This window comes from Micrasema longulum, unplaced genomic scaffold (assembly GCF_059751315.1).
Source record: "Micrasema longulum isolate JH-2025_06_02 unplaced genomic scaffold, ASM5975131v1 h1tg001241l, whole genome shotgun sequence".
In the NCBI taxonomy this organism is placed as follows: Eukaryota; Metazoa; Arthropoda; class Insecta; order Trichoptera; family Brachycentridae; genus Micrasema; species Micrasema longulum.
In genome coordinates, this window is record NW_028278428.1 from 74,667 (window position 1) to 98,738 (window position 24,072).

The 24,072-nt window shown below is 30.6% G+C and overlaps 1 protein-coding gene across 1 annotated transcript in view; it reads right to left on the reverse strand.

The window, feature by feature from the left end:
* LOC148276324 (neurexin 1-like) overlaps positions 1-24,072 on the reverse strand; it is a 137,354-nt gene that overhangs the window by 24,063 nt on the left and 89,219 nt on the right. Inside the window, exons 4-5 of the mRNA XM_088234430.1 lie at positions 17,345-17,497; positions 683-802 (exon numbers count right to left, since the gene is read on the reverse strand). Of these exons, the coding sequence (XP_088090556.1) occupies positions 683-802; positions 17,345-17,497 (273 nt within the window). The remainder of the gene's footprint in view (positions 1-682; positions 803-17,344; positions 17,498-24,072) is intronic.

Genomic DNA, 24,072 nt, shown 5'->3' on the forward strand with positions numbered 1-24,072 from the left:
ATTAAAATTTTGCGTATGCGTATTGAGTTGATTATTATTTTCAGCTCCAATAGTTTTATTCTTTACCAACTCCTACCATTGGCATCTCTAAAAACTGTTGAAGACTATTAAATCAGCAGAACTCGCTAAATAATTGGGGTGCAGGAGAAATCCAGGGAAGCGCCAGAAAAAGAAGATTCAAACGCAGAACGAATCGGCACGGAGACTAGAGGCTGCTTGTAACCACAGTGAATCATTAGGTGCTTTTAATTCCAACAGTTACACATAAAAGGTTTTAGATTAAAAAGTTTATCAGTAAAATTACGATTTTTTACATTCCTTATACTGGATTGTTAAAATCGAGATTACAACTAGCTCGTTCACTGATTACTGTAGTAATCAGATAGAAGCCGAACGTTAAGTAGAGAAGTTTTGTTGATCGCGATCTTCAGTGATGATAACGACAGTAGAAGAGTCTTTTAAACGATTTTTAAATAAACAAATAAATATTTTCAGCCTAAATTTTGTCTATTTGGCAAGATGCATGAAAAGAATGTTTTTATGAAGCAGTTAGAAGGGGGGGTTACATTAATAGGGACAAAGCTATTAAAGATACGTATTCATGTTGAGGGAAGTTTAGTTAATGATGTATGTCAGGGGTAAATGAAGGCTGCTGTTCGTTGCGTTTCCAAGTGTTTCTTACCGTGCAACCTACCCTTGGTGGCTTTATTCCTGTGTTGAAGGCAATAAGGCCGTTGGGCTCGTTAGTCCTGAACTTAAAGGAGATTGTCCCAGTTTTTACTGCTTCCCACGGCGGGAGAACCTGAAATAAAAATCGCAATTAAAATAATTAAAATTTTTAATAATTGTAACATAGAAACATAATGCTGATTGTTAAATATTTGTACTGCGGCTTGAGTTTCTAGTTTTATTTGACGCGACGTACCGAATATATGAAATACCAGATAATAATGTGTATCAATCAAAAACCTATGAAAATGTGCTCAATATTGGAGCTAGCATAGCACTGACCCCTACATCTAAAAATAAGAATAAGTTATACATACGATCATTTTAATAAATTCAAATTCCAAGGGAAAAAACAATATTCCAATATGAGGTTTTTTGAACCGATAAAGATTTTACAAAAAATATCGTAATACTGAAATCTCCAAAAGTGCTGATTGTAGATATAATTTTTTAATTTCATTCGATAACACAGAAATTTTTAGTAGTGCGATTCGAAATTCTAATTAATAGCTTTAGATTGTAACACAAGTGAACAAAAAAAAAATAAACAGCTCTTCTAAAAAGTAAATGTTTTGTAGCTGCCATCGATATTTCACAAATAATGTGAAGCAGAAATGAAATAGTTATACATGAAAAACGATCATATCACAAAGAAAAAAAGGCATATAAAACAACTATTGACATTTATTTAATACGCCTTACATAATTACAAAAACTACGATCATAACAATTAAAATGCAACGTAATTACCTTTGTCAATGTACCTATTGTACGTTTTCCAGTAAAATAAAAAAGCAATTGTTTCACAAGAGGATGGGAACCTATACAAATCTTTCACTACGACAAATTAAAAAAAAAACCTAACAAGGAAGTACCGAATTGAAAATAAATACTACGTTTTTATGTCGATGAGTACTTTTCATTCATACCATATTTCGCGGTCGTTTTCAATACTTCAATTTGAAATTACACCCAATTCTCACAAAACGTAAATGGAAAATACATTCATTGATAATTTGAAATGGTTAACGTAACTTATACACTTTTCAATGGTGCGATAGGTCTTATTCAGTCTGACACTGAATGTAATTCAATGAACACTGTTACTAAATTTATCTTTCATTTTGTATTGAAAATGACCAGGCTTATGACTTATGACGCGTCACTGGCTGGTTTAAGTGGCCTCTTTACATACTGTGTATCACTCACTATTCTGCCTATGTTTGAACATCCAAAATTCCTCAACTCTTCCATCTGTTGATTTTGAGAAGTCGAAACACCCATACGGAAGTAATTGATTCATCGGGCTGAATTATTTCACCTTCTAGGCAATGCTTGAAAATACTCTTAAATTTTTATATTTCTTTATAGTATTGAACAATATTTTGAGTAAGCCCAAATGTTTTAAGACAAGGCTGGGTTAAACAGAGTATAAAATGGTCACTTAAAGCAGTCAATGACAAGTCATCAGCCCTGTAAATGCCTAGACTTCCATGAAAAGGGAATATTAATTTATTTTAACAATACATATACAGTTTACATACATATACATACGGGCGAGCATATTGCCTCAAGGCAATTTCTCCCTACCTGCCCAAACCGTTCAATTTGAGAAAATCAGTGGAATATGAAAATATTGTTTGGATATTATAATATTTTCATTATAAAATAAATTTTTCATAAACATGTATATTTTTTTTAATTTAATAAAATTTGCCTAAATATCTACATTTTACTATGAAGAGAGGTGGTGGTAAAAGGGAATGAAAGAGGGAGGAGAAAAAAAAACTTAAATATTCTGGAAGAGGAGGAGAATATAGAGGTCTAGACATGTACAGAGCTTATAATTTGTTATTAGCAGGTTTAGGTTGCCGCTTTATACACTGTGTAACTTTCGCTATTCTGCCTATGTTCGAAAATCCACGTTTATTTATTTATTTTACAGAAACAAACAGCCGTCAATGATATAATAATACTTAAAAAATACGGTTTAAGGACAGACCAGCAAAGTTTCTAAATAAAAATCATACATATTAAATTGTGGTACAACAAAAGGCTGTGTTTATGTGTATTTGTATGAGAGTAAGTGTATATGTGTGTTTGTGTGTATGTAGGAGTAAGTATTTAGGTGTGTGTAAGTGTGAGCATCATTAAATAGCAAGTGGGATCGTATCGCAGCCAGAAAGAATCAGTCTTAATTTATCTTTAAATTGTAATTTATTATTGTTTTTATAATCTAGGTATTCAAAAAAATTTCGTTGAACATTTTTAATCCTTTCTATGTTTGTTATGTATTGTGGGCTCCACACAACGGATGCAAATTCCTCAACTCTTCCATATTTCTTTGTAAAAAATGTTTTCACTCTATGTTGCCATAAATTTTAATCATGATAACTTCCTAGGGAATGATATCCAGCATTGTCTTCAAACATTTGTACGTACTAAAATATTGTTAAATCATGCATTATTCAATTCTGTAGGTACATACTGGAGATAAAACACGAAAGGGGCTTGTTCGTGAAATCATTATGACCGTGTTAACCTCTTACTATTGTGAAGTTTCTGGAATACTCTGGATAACGCTCAAAGTCAAAATGTTTCATTCAAGTGTCGTGTCTTATACTGGAGTTAAAAAATGTTTTGATTTTGCTGTGGTGAAGATCGCTCATAAGCAATTGGCTTATTCATCGCTTTGATTCAAAGTGGGGCGACGCGTGATATGTTCGATGTAGGATTTCAATCGACTCCCAACCACCACATTTTATTCTGTAGCACAGGACTAAAAACTTCTACGCGTAGTATACATAATACACGCTTATAGACCTAACTAATGAGCCAGTTGTCGAGTTGACAATTCGCCGCTTCAGTTTGTTTCTGTCCAACGGACAGTTGGACAGAAACAAAACACAAATCTGCAGAAATAGAGCATTTAAGTTTTGTTTATGAAATAAGCTTAAATAATAATCACAACTTTTGTTGAAAAAAACCCCTTGAATTTTATAAATAAAGGCTTTCTCAGAATCCCTGTACACTTGACTCAATTCCGTTAAAAATGGTATGAATTTTTTTTTCTAACAAAGTGACTATGGTAGTTAGGTACAATGTGACTTCAATTTGAATGCCTTACCGTGGTATTATGTATCAGCGTAAATGCACTAAGTCATGTCAATCCACTATTATTTTGAAAATAATGTTCTGAAAGTTCAGTTATTATTTATTAAACTGTTGAAATTAGAAAATAGAAATCGGGTTGTGGTCCTGTGGCTAGTGTCTCGGACTCACGGACCAAAGGTCCGTGGTTCGAATCCCACTCTACCCCAACTCGATTTCATTTTCTAATAGTGAGTTATTTACAACTCGTTGAAAATGGCCCTCAAAATTAAATATTTGGGTAAATCATAAGAACGCAAATATTTCTTTTTAAAAAAAAAAAATATAAAAAATCTAGTAAATAGATCAAATGACCATTTTTTTAAGTTGGCTTAGTAATGTTTAGTATGAAAAAAGTTATTTCGTATCACACTTTGAACTTCAATTATCTCAGAAGTAGTAATTTTGACTTAATCCCTTTTCGCAGAATACCCATGATATTCCTAATACAAATGGCACAGACGCTAGAATTTATATATTTTTACTACGCGGTTGACAATAGTTTTGAGTTGCGAAGACCTCGGATCTTGGTTGTAGGTGGCGAGCTGCAAAGGTGGAGAAGAGGAGAAGTGATCACCTACGTCACTAATCCTCTGCGCTGCCAACCTGTCGTGTTTGTTGTCTATTGCTATTCTATTGACAGTTGGCGGTACCTTCTTCTGAGACACCACAGTATTTTATTCCATGGTGTTTGGTCATGTCATGTTATCACGGCGTGACAAAAAAGTCACAGAATTATTTAATTTTTTTGGAAACAAACACAATTCAGTCGAAGATCAAGCATTGGTAAATAACAATGTCATATTGTATCTGCGTCCAAGTCAATGAAGAATACAGTTCTTTGGAAAAAAAATAGAACCAGAACCCTGGACGAGTATGGCTGCTCAAAGGTAAAACTCCTGAATAAGGAAATCAAGTCGAGATAAGTCCGTCTCGTTTTGTAGTATTTGGCGTGTTCACGAACCATTCTTGAGGTCCTGTGTTTGATTCCTTGCAGAATGCACGAAAATATTGATTTCGAAGGTTGTTTAACCCAGCAGCTCCTGCGATGTAACTGGCGTTGCAATGAATTTCAATTAATTATTATCTCGTAAACTGTTATTTATATAACCAAGATTTTTTTTTACAATATTCAAGTAAACCTCAACACATGAAAAAAAAACATCTCATATTTAAGTAAATTAGATGGTTTTAAATGAAATATTTTGTCTTTCAGGATCTCCGAAAATGACAAAATACTGACTACCCTACGACAAATATAAAATAAACATTATTTTGAGGGAAATGTATGCAATCTTATTAGATCAATAAGCTAGACACACATAAATTTTCATATTGCAATATACAGGACCAACCTGCCATTGGTTAAGTCTGTTTGGGCTCATAGCCTGTCATTGGCTGGTTCGATTGGCCACTCTACAACTGTGTAACATTTACCATTCTGCCCATGTTTAAAAATTCAAATTTCTGAAACCTTTGATCGCTGCCCTAGTTCTTAAATATTATGTTCAATAGATCATATTTAAGAAATTGATTTATTTTATTTATTTTTATTAACATAAACGGCAAATCTCCCTTTTATAATTTTTTTTAATGCTAACATATAATTTATTTTTTTAAACATAAATTTCCTTATACCCAAGATTAAAAAAAAAATTAACCTAAAAATTATACAAGATTTGTATTAAAAAAACAACCTAAAAAATATACGGAATATTCAGTAAAAAGTTTAAACAATTCAAGAATAAATGTAAAAAACAAAATTAAATAATAAAATATTTTAAAGTAATATAACAAGAAAAGATAATAAATTATGAACGCCAATATGTTCATTATCTTATAACTCGTCCATGTAGCTGAATAATTATTTTTTCCTTTATTTTTTGAGTGCCAATTTAAGTTATATTTACAATACTTAAGACTAATTTGACTTTGAAAACAAAAAAATATCTCTTGTAAAATTTGCAAAATGGTCTATTGAACATACAAAAACCAGGGCAGCATATTGTGAAGTAAATGAGCTAAAACCTTTATTGATATGGATGAGATTCATCTGAATGAATAAGTCATGTAAATGCCGAGACTTTCATATTCACTTCTCAAAAATGTTTTCCCTCTCAGTTGCAATAAGTTTAGATCTTAATAACTCGCCGAGCAGTGAAATCCAGCCTGCCTACAAACATTTGGACATACTCAAAATATTGTTGATTAACTTAACCTTTATAACTTAAGCTAACGTGGTCTACTATTTGCTTAAGCGTTTATTTATCAAGTTTCCACATTAAAGTCCGTCATCTAAAATGAATGAAATAGTGTTTATTTAAAATTCAATTACTGCCCAGAGTAGAATTATTTAGAATTTAATTGGCGCAAGAAATTCATTTTGTTTGACTTGATGATATGATTAAATATAAATGAGTAGACGAATGGTATTTTGAACGCAGTTGCGAATGTTTGTAAAGATCATTTTGGCGTGCGGTGAATTTGATTTTGGTTAACCGTTAGCATTTAAGTTGAATAATTAAGCGGGAAATTGAAATGTCAAACAACGCAATTTTAGCGCGCATTATGGGAACGTATTTTATCTGTGGAACATGACACGTTCCATGAAAATACTAACATTATGTCTGAAAGCCTTAAACATGGTTTCAGAGAACAACATTATTTAAATTAGCAAACTGATAACAAATAAACTGGACTTTTTTGATATGTTACACATTCTTAATGTTTCTAAAAGTATACAAAAAAACATTGTTTATCTTTTAATTTTTTACGCACTATGTTTGTACTTAACTGTATATTTTTTGTAAATGCCCCTTGGGCGTATTGTAAAATTAAATAAATAAAATAAAATAAATTTAAAAATACATAAAAATGAACTGTATATATGTACTCAAGAAAATATAATAAACAGAATGTATCAATTTGTTTAAAAAAATAAATGAATGAAATTAACTTTTAAAGGACCGTGGTAAATAATAACTTTTCGCTCGGTGTTGTAACATCGTGTTTTCATAAGCAAAAGATAGATTATTCCAAAATCCCGACATTGAAAAAAAAACATAGAAACATACTGTTTAATAATTCCCATTCCACAATTTATAAAAATGAACATATAATTTAGCCCCACTATAGAAAAATAAAGTTGAAATCATAAATACGCCGGTCATCTCATATGCGTGCCTCCTCCATTACTATCAATAACCGACTGAAAACTGAATCTCTGTCTCTCAAACACCGGCCACAGAACAGCATCTCTGTCTTCCTTGTTATGAGTTCTATCTTCGTGCTCTCTCTTATACAGATTTATTGATGTATTGGCGTCATATTCGTACTTCGCGTTGCACAGACAAATATTTTTTGTATCCAGCATAGTTAAACAAATTTTGCTGTCCAATCCGGTGTAAAATTGTCCATTTAAAGATGACATAAAATACAACGTCATCATTTAAAAAAAATAAGAGATATTTAAGTCCAGTATCGTATGTAAACTAGTGTGATATAACAGCCAAACAAGAGTCAATTGGAAAAGTTGTAGAAAATAAAATTAAAATGTTAAATTATTTTCCACCCCAATCATTAAAGGACATACAAAAAAATGTGATTCAGATCTCCAATGCCTCCACCGATTCATTTTATGAATTGTAATTTGTTTTTTTAAATTTATTAAAAGAAAACGTAATCATCATCATCATCATTCCCTTTCAGCATCAAATGGTTGTAACACGAAGGTAAGATGATCAGTCTTACGCTTCAGGCCCCAGCTCAGGGAATATGAAATATTTTGGTGTCAAGACACCTTTTCAAACAACAGCCGTTTTAACGAGAAAAACAATGTTTACAAATCAACCAAAATTACGCTATGAGCCAATTTAGTAAACACATAGAGAATGATTATTCAAAGTCCAATAGATCAATTCTAAGATCAAAGATTTTGTAAATTAATTTAATATTCAAAATATATTTCAAAAAGCAACTCTACTGCTTCAGTCGAGGGCTACCGTATTTATTTAAACTAAGTATTACGTCAGAGTGACGTAGTAACAACGTGAGGTTACATTTCCAATTTCCCTCCAAAGAACCGCGTATGGATTTAAATAATGCAAGTTTTGGTCCTTTGGAGGGGTAGGTTAGTAGAAAAGATAGTTACATTTATTCTTCCCACGCGACATCCTGAGATTCAAGCAAAATTCTATTTCTCACGCATTTGAAGTATATGGTTTTCAAGTTCATACCATTAGCGACCCTTTTAAATGAAAATCCACAATTTTTGTATTGCGTAAGAGGTTAGAATTGGTCCTTGGGGATTTTAGCCAATGGTTAAGCGCCAAATGCATCTGAGCTTTGGGTATATTACATCCTGTGGAGTATGTAATTTCTACCACCAGCTAACTCAATACAATATGTACTATGTAATTACATACGGTTATTTATATTATATTTATTTGTATAATATATTTATTTATAACTGAATACAATGCCAAAACATAAGAAAAAAGCGTACCCGTAAAAAGCCACTCCGTATCACCCCACTTGTAAAAAGAATAATTATTACAATAACAATTAAATGAGATCATGTAAAAAGAATAACGTTTTTGTTTACTCTGTCTAAAAAATCTTTTCACCAGCGGATCCATACAGAAAAACCCCAGATCAGCCTCCCTCCGCTGTTCTTTCAAACAAAAGAAAATAAATATTTTCTCAAATCTTAAAAAAATACAAACAAGAGACAAAAACTTATAGTTATGTTTCAGAATATGTTTATGTTATGGTTTTTTAGAAAAGTTTTATTTATTTGTAATTTATTGTAATATATTCAATTTTTATGATAGGAATTATCAGGCCTTTGATAGGTTTTATCTTCTAGAACTTATTTTGAAATCATAATACGTTAAAATTGTCTAGTTATGTCGAGTTGACAAATACATTATCTTAAGTCGTGTCTTAATTACTTTTGGGACCCTGACAAACATGTCATGGGCGGGACTTAGTAATTTCTAGATAACAAAGTTTTTTGATTGTTTATTTAAAATTAAATAGTTTTAATTGCTTAGTCAAAATAATATTTTTTATGCTTTTATTTTATTACGTAAAGTGTTACATACATCGACTAAAATTGTATGTATTTTTTAATAATATTTTTTAAATACCTATTCGGATTGCCAGGACAGCTAATTGGAATAAAAAAAATATTTTTCTATTACCATTAATTTATTGTTTATTTCCTTCTTTAAGTTAGTTTATAAAATCATATGAACCGATACAAACTTTCAAAAATAAAACAATTTATCAAGAACATACTTATTCAAATCGATTTGAAATATTTCACGGCTTTCCATTAGTTATTTTGTTTCCTCTAGTAATTAATTAAAGATTTATCAACCCTTGTACAGTGAGTTTTGAGACTATATTTTTCTCCTCATTGGTAATCTCATCATTTTTTGCTAATTCAAATTTCGTATAGACGAAACGGTAGTGTTGTTAATTTTTGTATTTTTTTTTTATTTAACGATAAGTTTTTCCTATTTATTTTTTATTAGTTTATTCAGATAAAAAATATGATCATCATCACTTCTTTTCCTCACTGAATGGTGCATAAGGCACTGCATAAGTGCACCAATCGCAGTGTATCTCGATATTTTTCATAAAATAAAGGTAAGATGATCAGTCTTACGCTTCAGGTACCAGTCGAGGGACTGTGAAATATTCTGGAGTGAAAACAAACTTTTAAATAAATACTTTACATCAACCATGTCGGGAATCGAACCCGAGACCATTTGCATGGTAGGCAAACGCGCTGTTTATATATTTACTAACAATTTACAACAGAGATGAAAAACATTTTAGAGAAGGGAATGTAGAAGTCTAACATTCACCATTCTGCCTATATTTGAACATCTACGTTCCTTCGATTCTTCCATTTGTTGACGTTTGTGAAGTTAAATTTGTGAAATTAAAAAATGTTTGTGAAGTAATTTGTAAGTATTGACAGCTCCCTAGGGGGCTAAATCCAGTTCTTGTCTACAATAATTTTGACAAACTCAAAACATTGTTGGCATATATTTACATTAGCGTTTCCCATTACGTAAAATAAAAAAACAATTCTTGAGTACGTAATGGGGAGTGAAGTCTTAAAATAATTTGTAAATTGCTTTTATGTGAGCAATACAGTGTTTTTTTTAATTTGTCGAAAGACTATTAAACTAATTTTTTTTTTGTTTTATTATATTTATATATCGTATTATCAGCGCTATGGTTTTTTAAAGTTTTGTAGCTCTGAAATAACTCCGCGTGTGACGTCAGATGTTTTCCTCTGGCTGCTCTTCCGATTGGCCCGTTTACGATAAGCAAACCGGATATCCTTCACAGCTCTCATATTATTGGTTCATATGAATCAGTGACGTCGTTCAAAGTACTTCGTTTTTATAAACGTACTTGTCATTATTTTTTTCGTACATTTTCAAGAAACTTTGCCGTACAATTTAATGCTTTAATTTTTACCGCGCGTAAGAAAACATTTTTTGTATCCAATCTCCCATAGGGCTGAAGTTCCTCATTTCATTATGCATTATTTCTACATTTTAAAATAAAACATGTTGCTGTATTCTGTAAAATTCGAATCTTTTTGATTTCCCATTAATTACGTGAAAAAAATGTATGATGATGTGATTTAAAAAAAATAAATCATAAGAAACGTGTTTTTTACGACGAACAAGGAGAAACCCACAGTGATTATACTGATTTTGTTTAAACAATACGAGTACTACGAAATGGTATTTTATATCCTTGATCAAATATAATTTACCCGTCATAAACAGTGGCATTATTTATATTAATTGGCAGATTAAATCCGTTTTGACTCGCATTACCGCAATGCGCAACCTCTTTATCCGAGTGCCGAATACGACCCGCGAGAGTAATAGGTGTCATTATCCCAAACCAGAACCTTACCCTGAGGTGAAAACATTCCCTAGACGGCTTAAGAAATCCTCCAATATTTCCGTAACGAATTTTCGTCCCTAAGGATATCGATGAGACGAATTTTTTTCTTATCAGCCAGGGTTTCCAGTCGCCCGCCATTAACATCGAACCGGTTTACGGATTTTTCAAAACGTTAAAAAAACGTAATCTTAATTAAAGCAAATAAACACCTTAACTTGAGAAAAATTAAAGGAAATTTGAATGTCAGTTTTGTGGTGTAGTGGTCAGCGCTTTTTCAGGATATTTACCTGATTTGTTTATTTATATAACTTGATATTTTTATATGTATTCATTATGTATTTTTGTATTATTTAATTTATTACTCAATCTTATCGGGCATATTATTTATTACTCCTTTTTCTTACTTCAGTGTAGAGTGAGTTTTTAAAAACCATATCTCCATTATTATTTCAATTATGTTTTTTTTATTATTATTTTTTTTATTATTATTATTTTTTAAAATACTTTTTGTTTTTTATTTAATCCAATATAAAATACAATACAAATACATAGTTAACAAAAATGTCTATACAATAGGTAGGTACATTCAATATATATTTTTTTTATGGATATAGCCACTCCACTGGCCCACAGGCACGTTCCGGAGTGTCAGTGTATTATTTATTTATACATAATTGTACATAATTTCTTTTTCTATTGATTTCAATGATACTATTATTTTGTTTTTTTTTTCAATACTACTATATTTTACTATTACACTATTATTTTGTTGATATCAATGATACTTTTGTTTTGTATATTTGATTTTGTACGAATCTAAGTTTATATAATTTATATTTTAATATTTATGTCTGATTATCTTTTTTGAATTGTGTTCTTTGGAATTTTTGTATTTATTACTTATACCTTGTTTTTCTGGATTGTTATTATGCAACACATGTCATTTTATTTGAATCTAATTAATTTTACTTTGTATTTTTAATTGTTATTTATTATGGCTTGATACGGGCACAGCCTAAAAAGCCTTAATAAGTGTAATTTTGAATGAATAAATAAATTTCAAATTAAGAAATTTATCTTTCAAACGCCCATACGCGAATTTTTTTTAAAGAGATTGATTGATCAAAACTAAATTCATGCGTAATAATAAAAAAAACTATAAAAATCTTTGAAAAACTAATATTACATTAAAAAAAATAGTAAAAATTCTTTTCTTAACCGGTTAAGTGCCATAAGCGCGTCAACGCGCTCCCCGTTTCCGCGCTCGGAAGGCCGGGCGTACAAAAATAACGCGTAAAGACGCGTAGCTTTGTACGTGTTTTACGCGTCGAGATCAAGCACACCGAAATATTTTAGATTTCATGTACTCGGAGACTTATGTTTGAGTCACCCATATGAATAAAAAAAAAATATATGATCATTGACCACCAAGCTAGCTGCAGGTTACAAAAATACAACGGGCCGTAGGTACTTAGGTTGAGAATTGCAAGCACCAAACGAAACCGTCCATTGCATGTTTGTTGTTACCCTAAAATCCAAACTTTTCAGTTAAACAAAAAATTGGAACGCTTTTATTATATGCAATAGAACTTAAAAGCTTCTCTAAAGAGTTCTAACTCTGAGGTTAGAAGCTTAATGAAACACTAGAACACGAGGAATTAAAAAAAATATTGACACGACAGCTATTCAAATGAGTGTTTCTTAAAATAGCATAAAATTTTGCTGCCTGCTGGGAACTGCCATAGTAATAATATTTAGTGGCGCAGAAAAGACAAAAGAAATACACACAATTCAATACTTTAGAAAAGAAGATAATGTAATATTTTGTTGAATAAAAACGTCTTTAACAAAATAGGAATCAAGCACCCTTTTGTTTATTACTCTAATATAGTGTCAATGTTTATTCTTCACTTCATTTGGCGGAACTACGGGCCGCTGGATTGACGTTGGAGGAGGCGAGCGTGCTGACTAGCGATAGGGTCTTCTGGAGGCAATTGGTGATGTCCACATGCTCAACTTAGGAGCGGATGTGGTAAAGAAAAAGATAGTGTCAATGCGACTCGACTGTGGAATCATTTCCCATCCTCTATCAAATATGTTTCTTCAACAGCTCTATTTCAATCACGTCGGAGATAAATCTCTTTCCTTTTTTCCTCTCTCTTTACCCCCTTATTTCTATTTATTTTATTTATTTATTTTATTTATTTGGATAACCAACAGCTATAATTATATCATATTTATATAACAAAACAAATAACAAATAAGCCAATTACAGGTTTTCACAAGTAGCATCACAGTAATTTAAAAAAGATTCTCGAACATAAAATGAATAGTAATTAAATGTTAATTTAAAAGAAAAGAAAAAAAATACTACGAGTTATTTTGAAAGCAAACGCCGCACGTTATTAAGATTATTTTCAAATAAATCTATGTTAAATGATTTATTTAGTACATTAAAATTATTAAAAGTTCGCCATAAATATGAATTTTGCCTATAATTAGATGAAACAAGAGGTATGTGAAGAAGAGGGTTATTTCTTAAAACTTTGGAAGGAACATTGATAGAAAGTTTGCAAAGTAGTTCAGGACAGTCAATTGAACCAGAGGCAATTTTAAGTAAATAAATTATATCCGCTATTTCACGACGTTTTTGCAGAGGCAGTAGGTGATGTTTTTTACATATATGAATATACTGGTCAGATTTAAACTCAAGTTTCAACCGGAAACACATGAACTTTACGAATTTTTTTTGAATATTTTCAATGCGTGATATCTGCACATTGTACATAGGATTCCATATTTGTGATGCATATTCTAAGTTGCTTCGCACTAATGTACAGTAAAGGATTTTAAGTGTCTTTGCCATAGTGAACGACGTAGAGCTACGCATAACAAAGCCAAGCGCACGCGATGACTTTTTTATGATGCTGTCAACATGGGCGTCAAAAAGTAATTTACTATCATGGAAGACACCTAGATCCTTTACACATAATGAGCGTTGGAGGTTTTGACCCTTAAGCACATAGTTAGTACGTAAAAATTTTACTTTGCGACTAAATGTAATAACTGAACACTTAGAGGGATTAAGGTCCAAGCAGTTGGAGTTTGCTATTGAAGGCTAGTTCCGATATTAATTAATTTATGTACGCATATTGCTAGTGTTATTTTCGCATGCGTTTTGAAGCTAAAGCTTTATTTAAAAATATATGTTTTAATTAATTTGATGGTTGGATGAAATAACCATTTGACAATAAGCCTGCCAGTGTAAAATAAGTGTATATATATATATACAAAAAGTTCAATCATGGAAATAAAACAAAGTCGCCTTTTTTTCTAATACGCACTAATAGAAATAATTTATTTATTTAATTATATCATTTCAATACAAATGAGAACGATGTCTTTTTTTATTTGTTAATAAACTATTAAACTTAGCCAAAAAAAAACTGTTTTTTTTTAACATATATTATCAGCGCTATGATTTTTGAAAGTTTTGTATTTCTGAAATAACTCTGCGTGTGACGTCAGAGGTTGTTCACTGTTAGTTCTTCCCATTGGTCTGTTTACGGTAAGCTAACCGGCTATCCTTTACAGCTGTCACACCATTGGTTGGTACATATGGACCAGCGGCGTCAATCGAAGTAGTGCGTTTTTATTATTTTTTTCCTACATTTTCAGGAAACTTTGGCGTACGATTTAATGCTCTAATTTTTACATTTTTGGTATTCAATTTCCCGTAGAACTGAAGTTTCTCATTATGTAAAAATATATTTTACACCTTAAATGATGTGGAAAATAATGTTGAAGATATAATTTGCACCTTTATACATTCTGGACCCTGTACTGAAGATAAACCGGTTGCGATTGAAGCCGATTTGAGTCCCTAGAAATGGTGTATTTACACTTCAAAAAGTAATATTTCTGAATATTAAGTATTTGTTTTGATTTAAGATTGCAAACAAGTTTAAATTAAAGTCATTTAATTTTGGTTATTGATGATTTATAAATACTTTTCTAGTGATTCGAAGCCTGTATTTAATATTTTCACTAAGTACACAAAAATACGGAAAACAAGTTGAAATTAATTTGATATTTTACGATATCTTATTATAGGCGGGTGATCAAATGTTTTTTTCTCCAGTATCTATGAAACTCTTTAAATACTGTGGTAAATAATCCCTTTGCGCGCGGTGATGTAACATCGTGTTACCACAGGCAAAAGACGGAATATTCTAAAGTTCAGAAAAAAAACATATGGAGACACACTGTTTAATATTTTATTTTCCATAATTTATGCAAAAAAAACATGTAATTTAGCCCTGTTATAGCAAAATAAATTTAAAATCATTTATACGCCGCTCATATTATGCGCGTGCGTCCTCCACCACTACCATTAACCGACTGAAGACAGAATCTGTTTTACCTAACACCTGCTACTGAACAGCGTCTCTATCTTCCTTGTTATGACCTTTATCTTCGCGCTCTCTCTTATACAGATGTGTTGTTGAATTAGTGGACATTCATTCTTCGCGTAGCAAGGATAAATATTTTTTGTATTAACATCCAGCATAGTTATATAAATTTTATTTTCTAAATCTGATGTGAAAATGTCTATTTGAAGATCACAAAAAATACGAGTTCATCATTTGAAAAAAATAAGAGATATATTAAGTCTTGTGTCCTATGTTGACTAGTGTGACATCACAGCCACACAATAGATAAAATACTATGGTATTATATGGTGTTAATGCATTTTACGTTATTTTTAAATGTAGATTTTAAATACTACAGACTTATATTTGCCAAGGAGTTTTTTTATTAGTTGTCACATTTTTTCAACTGGGCATATTAAAAAATATTTACATTAAAATTCCAACTATCCGAGCTCCGACTATCCAAAACGCTTTCAGAATTTCAGAAGAAAAAAATAAGTCGGAGACGTAGTGCGGTTCGCATAATAATGGTTCTATCTACGCGCTATATCGTCCTATGGTGATGCGGATGTTGGGCCACCGGGAGCTGACAGTAGCTTGTTACTTGACCTAATGTTTGCACAGTAGTTAAATGTGTGAGCGGTACTAATAATATAATGTTGTTTTCTTTTTCTTTCTTTTTAATTTTTTTTTCTCTCTTACTATTATATATCTATATATATCTGTGTGGATTTAAATGTAAATATGTTATAATTTAAATGTATTTTATGTATATTTTTTAGACACTTTAAGTATCATATATTAAATCACGTACATAAATGGCTCGGCACAGGTTGTTTCCAGTGAGGTATTCATATTTAAAAAAAAAAGTTTTATGTGAAACGTAAAATAATAAATAAATAAATACTGTATTAATATACAGCACTTGTGACTACGTTTAGCATGTAAAAGTGTTGCCTTTTCATTTAATTAATTAAAAGCTTTAAAAATAGCCTTTTCTCCCATTTTAGACACACACACAGTAATTAATTCGAATAGACCTTTTTTTCGGAAAAAATCTAATTATCCGAATTTTTTATTATGCGAATGTAGTCCGGTCCCAATTGGTTCGGATAATTGGAGTTCTACTGTACTTGAATTCGATATATATATATTGTGATAAAGGTAACAACATATTTAAGTATTCACATGTTAATGTGGTGCGGGTCCTGACAAAAAGAAGGATAGCCCCCGAAATTTACAATTACTAGTGTATATGAATTACATTTGTAAAAACTGTAAGATGTTTAAGCATCTGAAGATCGCACAATAAACTAGGGTGCTGATAAAACGTTATAAAATAACAACACAAGAGAGATTTTTCACGCCGACAGCCTCCAAACTCAAGTGTTACGTTTAATCTCTAAAGCTACTGACTATAAACTGTTATTTACATTGTAAATTTTTAAAAAATCAATCTCATGTAAGTAATCCCCATCGCCTGTCATTTTAATCATTACCTACGTAATTATAAATAAATCTTATTAAATAATATTAAATGGGGATAATCTATTAATGGATCATGTCTCAACACCAATGCTATCTTTGCTGTGGGAAGTTTTAGAACCAGCGTCGGATTCCCCTCTGCCAAGGTTCCTCAGAACAGTTAACAAAATGTCACTAAACAGTACTGTCGATGTGTTCCTACAGCAAACGCAAGCATTTAAGAAGCAAGCGGCGGTATCACTCCTGACTTGATTTGACACACTTGCCATGTCTGCCTAGATCATGCCATGGCTATACCCATTGTACATTTTAATAGATTCTAGGATTGTTTAAGTTAAGTTAAAACATTGTATTATATATTATTAATACCAATCTATTAGGACTCTCAAAAGCCTGGTAAAGAAAAAACATACATCGCATAAACCTAAATACACTACTTTATAAACATGTTTATTTATATAACCCTTGTGGTTTTTCTATTGTATATAAAGGTTTTATTTAATAAAAAATATTAACGGTGTTCTTTCCTCTTTTTCTGTAAAAATAGGTCAGGTATTTTTGAGCATCCATTGTTGATTCAATTTTTAAAAGGTACAGTAATTTACCAGGTGTGAGTCTCTTGTTGTGAATGAAACCGGATCTGCAGTGTCGCCAGAAGAGCACGCGTACTCCACACTTCCGGTGACGCTGATCAGCTTACTTCCGGTCCGCGCGAGGTCTATCAGGTTCAGCCGGAGGGTGTCAGCTGAAAACTCCACCTGAAACGAAAGAAATATGGTCACTTACGTGTCATTTGAGAATAAAAATATTCGACGTCATCATTTCGTCTTATCGGGTACATCAATTTCTCCAATTCACTATCCCAGACTAGAAAGACAGCAAACTAAAATATTAAAGTTATATGATCTTTCTTATCTAACACCAACTTTAGGACTCTTAAACAAAAAAAATTAAAAAATGTAACTGAACTTTTTTTAGTAGAACCCTTAAAATTTATTAATAAATTAACCACTGGCGTAATTAAAGACAAAGAACTAAAGCTTGAAAAAAATTGTAATAAACAAGAGCACAATACGAGAATATTAGAACAATATGACATACAACACTCTAAAACAAGACAATTACAGTCGAGACCAATAAACCAGGGTCTGAAATTGTACGATAAACTACCCGAGAAAATGAAACAAAAGCCGCAGATAACCTGTACGAAAGATGTTTGAAATATTAATATTAACAATGGGGTATAAATTTTAAAATGAAAAATTATTTTGTTCAATGAATGAAATATTCCGTTATGATTTATTAATTAATTTCAAATGAAAAAAAAGAAGATGCTCCTTTGATAACTTTGCTTAAATCACGTCTGAAGAAGCAATTCCAATCTCTTCTTTAAACACTCGACTAGTATCGATGTGATTTTTATACGCATTTTGCAGGTTCCATTTTAGTATAATTTTAATTTGTTAATTTTTTAACACATATTTTTAAACTAAAGAAAATAATTAAAAACCTTTATTTTATTAGTTAGGTGGAATAAAAAGCCATTTGGCAATAATACACCCAAAAGAGATCAATTTAACCAAAGTGTTTATTTTTACATTGAGACAAATCATTATTTTTATTCTCCTTTCCTGTATATTCACGCCAATGGGGCTTTTATACACAAACACAAGAATAATTTATTCATTAAATTCACAATAAAATCTTTTTAATGACACAGGGCTTGATCATAAATGGCGAGGTGTAAAATACATTTAAATCTTGGCCGCATTCATTTGAAAACCACTGGTATTTGGTTATTATAATGAATAATTAGTATTATGGTGATAACTGTGTGAAACAAAAAAATAAAATCGTATATGTCTATGCGAGACACAAACATTAGACAACTTAAAAGTTCAGAGCAACCTATTTTATTATTTTTATTGGTAGATAATCTACTCTGCTCAAAGTTTATTTATTGTAAATTTTTTGATCTAATTTTAAGTTGATAAAATTCCACTCGTCCATGGGCTTTGTATCTGCAAGGCGATTGGTAACCTTGCTACATTATGAAAATGTTACTAACCAAAAAATACCTAAATTTTGTAAATGGGCTCTAAATTTTAACAGTCCATGCGCTCAGTAGCTGCAAGTCTTGTTATAATCTAACTCATGTTTTTTAAAACGAGTTTTTTTTTTAATATATCAAAATCATTCAAACACTAAACTTCATTGTCAAAGTAATTGGACCTATTTTATTTATTATACATGTTAATAATATTTTTAATATACAACATATGAATGGTGATATTATTTCATATGCTGATGATACCGTACTCATTATAAGGGGATCTTCATGGGACGAAGTAAATTTAAAATCAAATATAGATATTAATAAATTAAAAGAATGGTTTGATGACAATATTTTGTCTCTGAATACTGAAAAAAACATATAAAAACATAGCTTTTACATTGAAATAACAAATTATACCTCCTATAAATATTTGTATACACACAACAAAATGCAATGAAGAATATCAGTTTCATAATGATAATTGCCTTCAAATTACTGAAAAAAATAGCATTAAATATTAAGGCATTATAATTGATAAAAATATAAAATGGAAGGAGCAAATAAATACTATTGTAAATAGAATGAGAAAACTAACAATTTTATTTATTAGATTAAGGAATATATTAACCATCGAAAAATTAAAATCAATTTACTTTGCATTCGCCCAATCCATAATACAGTACGGAATAATCGGATGGGGTGGTGCCTGTAAAACCAATATTTTACCAGTTGAAAAAATACAAAAATTAATTCTAAAAGTTATTTTGAAAAAATCGTCTACTTTTCCCACTATTCAATTATTTAAAAAGTTTAAGGTTTTAGATTTAAAATTGCCATATAAAAATACTTGTTTGCTTCAAATACATAAAGAAAAAATAAATAGTAGTATTTATAGGTCTCTAAGTACGCGACCTAGAACAGGTGGTAATATCTTAATTCCTTAATTAAAAACAACTACTGCAAAACATCATTATACTTACAGAGGAATATTTTTATTTAATGAAATGAACAAAGATAATAAAAAGTACAGTCAGGAATACAATATATTTAAGAAAAAGGTAAAAAAATACATCTTCTATTCTTCTTTATGTAACACTAATTGAAAACATCGTTAATATCTTTTTTGTAATTTATATATGTTATTTTTATTAAATACTTTTGATTAAAATAAAATAACCTATTGTAAGACGTCACTCCCCATTATGTACACAAGAATTGTTTATTTATTTTACGTAATGGGAAACGTTAATGTAAATATATGTATTTGATTATTGTATTTAGTTGTAATATTGTATTTTTATTTGTTGCGAGGGCGCAATACTACACTAAACGAACGAGTATGACAGATACCTATAAATAAATGTACAGTATTTTTCGGAATTTTTTGCTCTGAAAATTTAACCTAAAATTGGAGTCCGTCTTATTGTTCGATTTGTATTTATTATTTATGTTTAAAGCATAATTTTTTGTTTAAAAACTTTCCTGCAAGTGGTTAAATACTAATATTTACTAATATTAATTAAAATGTCATGATTCTTTCAAATCATGTGAACTCATAGACTAGCATACTACTCCTTTTTCATGTTCTCCTTTGTTAAGATGTCTGTCAATATATAATACTCTGTAGTCATGAATTCCAGTAATAAATAAAATAAAATCACCCGATAAATACAAAACATCGCTTTATTCCTCCCTTATCTGAAGTAACTTATATTTAGGGTTTGTTTAAGGCGGTCATAAGATGATGATGTATTCTAGAACCACTTAACCCGAGGTCAATGTAAAGATGAAACTCACCCCCCGTGATGGGGTGAAATGACAACCCTCCCGGGGTTCCCCCTGCGGATATTGTTTAAGGTTCAGAGACATGCCCTTAAACCAGTTTTTTTTTTCAAAAGCCGCTTTATTGAGTATTCGGATTCACAATACTAAAGGCAATCAAGTTTTTTAAAGAAATCCATCGTGATGATACTTGACTTATTAAATATTGTTTTTGACATGCTTGACAGGTATATCAACAGAGACGAATGAATTATTAAGATAGAAAGGTAGATGAATTGAATTTCTGATTAATATGCACGGTGTGTTTGGCTTATGCAGAGATTTTTTTAAATTTTATTTATCTATTTAAATCTTAAAGTATAAAGAATAAGTACTCCAGCTAACGAAAAAACAGACTGGTCAAAAGAAGAGTTTGCCGAAAATTTGTACTAAAAAACAAAATATAAATTAAAATATTCATACATGAAACAACCAAATTAATTAAAAATAAGAGCTCTTTTTTAATGGGGTGATAAGGTTTGCACAAATTAACTAAAATAAAAGTATATTATGTTATACGCATTAAAGAATGAGGAATGTGGAATAAGGCAATGAGTTTGGAAAGAGAGAGAAAGCGGAAACAAGGAAAGAAACAAATAAAAATACACATTAAAAAACCAATGAAACTCTAGGAGTTCGGGATTTCTGGGGATATATAATTATGTTTCAGGTATTTCTTAAAAGTGGCTAGAGGTGTATTTTTTATATGAAGAGGTAGCTCATTCCTAAGTCTAGCACCTTGAACAGAAAAAGGATAACTGAAAAATGATGTGCTCTGTCGAGGAATGGAAAGTGTTCTCTCCTGAGAAAAGCGAAGCGAAAGATCATGATCAGAAAGGTAAATGAAATTTTCTTCGGGATTTTTTGGAGCGCAAGGGTTGCGAAGAATATTATTTAAAAGCGAGACAGATTGAAAGATAATGCGCTTATAAAAACGAAGCCACGTGAGTTCAGAGCAAAGGGGTGATACATGGTCATACTTAACGATATGAAAATTAAATAATTTGCTTTGATTCCGCAAACGCTCCCGACGATCTACGAGTTCCGTATTGGAGTAAAGATATAAAATATTAGCACATTCGTTTCAATTTACATTTGTTACAGATTCACTAACATATTATGACTTTTAGGCTATGTCCAAGTTAAGTCATAATAATTATCAACAAAAAATACGCAGTAACTTAAAATTAATTATAATTATTTTTAAGTTATTAAATATCTATCCAAAAGAAATAACATTAAATACTTAAAAAAATAATAAAATATAAATTAAAGGTAAAATGTAGTTACAAACATAAACCAGTGTAGGTACATTATAATAGAATCATTAACATTAAAATAATGATTAACATATAACAATAGTGATAGAGAACATTTTAGAGAAGGGGATATGGAAGTCTAGGCATTTACAGCATTTATGACCTGTCATTGGCTGGTTTTAATGGCCACCTTACGCACAGTGTAACATTCACCATTCTGCCTATATTTAAACATCCGTATTCCTTCCATATGTTGATGTTTATGAAGTTAAAGAGCTGAAATCCTTATTAACGTGGGTGAGATTCATCATGTGATTGAATTAATTCACCCGCATACTAGGCAACGCCTGAATATTTTTTTCAATTTTTTAAAACAATATATTACAAAAACATAATAAAAAAATTCAGTGCTACGGAAAATTGGATATAAAAAATGTTTTTTTACAAGTGGTCCAAGTTACGGCAATCAATTTCGTGAAAAAAAAAAACTATGTCTTATAGAGCAGATATTATTCTTTCGAAAAACATGTGTATAAATAACCATTGCCATTTTGTTTGACTTTTGGTACTAATTTTTAAATTTGGAAAAAAGCAAATTCAACTTATGTAAACATCTAATATTTGATTGCCCAAAGAGAAAGCGGAGTAAAAACAGTAGAGGTGAAGAGGTAGTGTTTTCGACTTGATCTCTGCTCTCAAGTAAAAATCCTTACTAACGAAATCGATGGAGTTAAATTCACCTCGTTTATTTTTATTTATTTATTTGACACTTTATATACATATACAATAAATATACATATAAGGGCGGGCATATTGCCTTAAGGCAATTTTTTCCTACCTACCCAAACCGTTCAGTTTGAGAAAATTATAAATACGTTGTGTAGTGTTGGACGAGTTCGCCTACAATTTTTGAGGTTCTGGGTTCGATTAGGACATATTGATTACAAAGTTTTTTTGAACTGCAATATTTCATTGTTCCTGGACTGGTACCTGAAGCGTTAGACTGATCATCTTACCTTCATGTAACAAAAATTATCAAGATACACTGCAATCGGTGTACCGATCCAGTGCTCTATGCACCAGTAGGTGTGGAAAGGGGGATGATGATGATGAATAATAAGAAAACGAGATTTAAACAAAAAGTAAATTAAACAAAATAAGAATTTTCACAAGAATACAATTATTTGCCGATCGTTTGAAATGTGTTTATATTATTATTCTAAATTTAAAAGAAATACCCTTACGAGATTAATTTCGAAACGGCAAAATGAATATTTACACAAGAAAATATTTTTTCCTACGTAAGCGGGGAAGGCAGTGTCAACATTGAAAATTCTGTGAAAAATATCTCAGAGGAATCTTTGATAACGTAATGACATTCCAATACTGAAATGTTAGGGGGATGGTAAAACTGGAATAACGGAAGAACATTTTTCAGACGGGAACAAGGAAGTCTCGGCATTTACAAGGCGTCTGACCTCCATTTCTCATTTGTTTTTTTAAGTAGAAATATTTAATAAAATAAATAAAACAACTTTGTTTTTAACCACTATTTTTTATTTTTCACCGACCGGTTTCAAAGCAAACAAGCTTCTTTGTCAAGGTTTACGTAACTAATGTTCATGTTGAAAATAAAATATTAAAATAAGACAACTTAGAAATCTTAGAAATTAAAAAAGCGATTCATAATAAGAAAACTATAATTAACAACCAAATAAACAATATTTCTTTTAGTCCTCTCCTGGCTTACTTCGAAAATAATGATATCAAATTACCACCCATGTAAGAAAAAACCACTTGATTTGTTGGGTTCTCGTGTAGTATTTAGTGAACATGATAGAAATAAAATAAAAAGGAATCAATTCATTAGTTACGTAAACCTTGACAAAGAAGCTTGTTTGCTTTGAAACCGGTCGGTGAAAAATAAAAATTAGTTGTCAAAAACAAAGTTGTTTTATTTATTTTATTATAATAAATAACCACAAAGTTAGTGCTTCAAATATGAACTTTATACAATTATTTAAGTTTTAATTATTTACCTAGATATTTAAACATTCTGAACATTTCCTAAAGGTCGTAAAAAACTCGTTTTATTTTCTTTTTTGTAATTTCTATTTTATTTTATTGACATATACAGCGAAATTGCCTTGGACCAAACTTTTAATAATAACATATTTCAACAATATTTTGAGTTTGT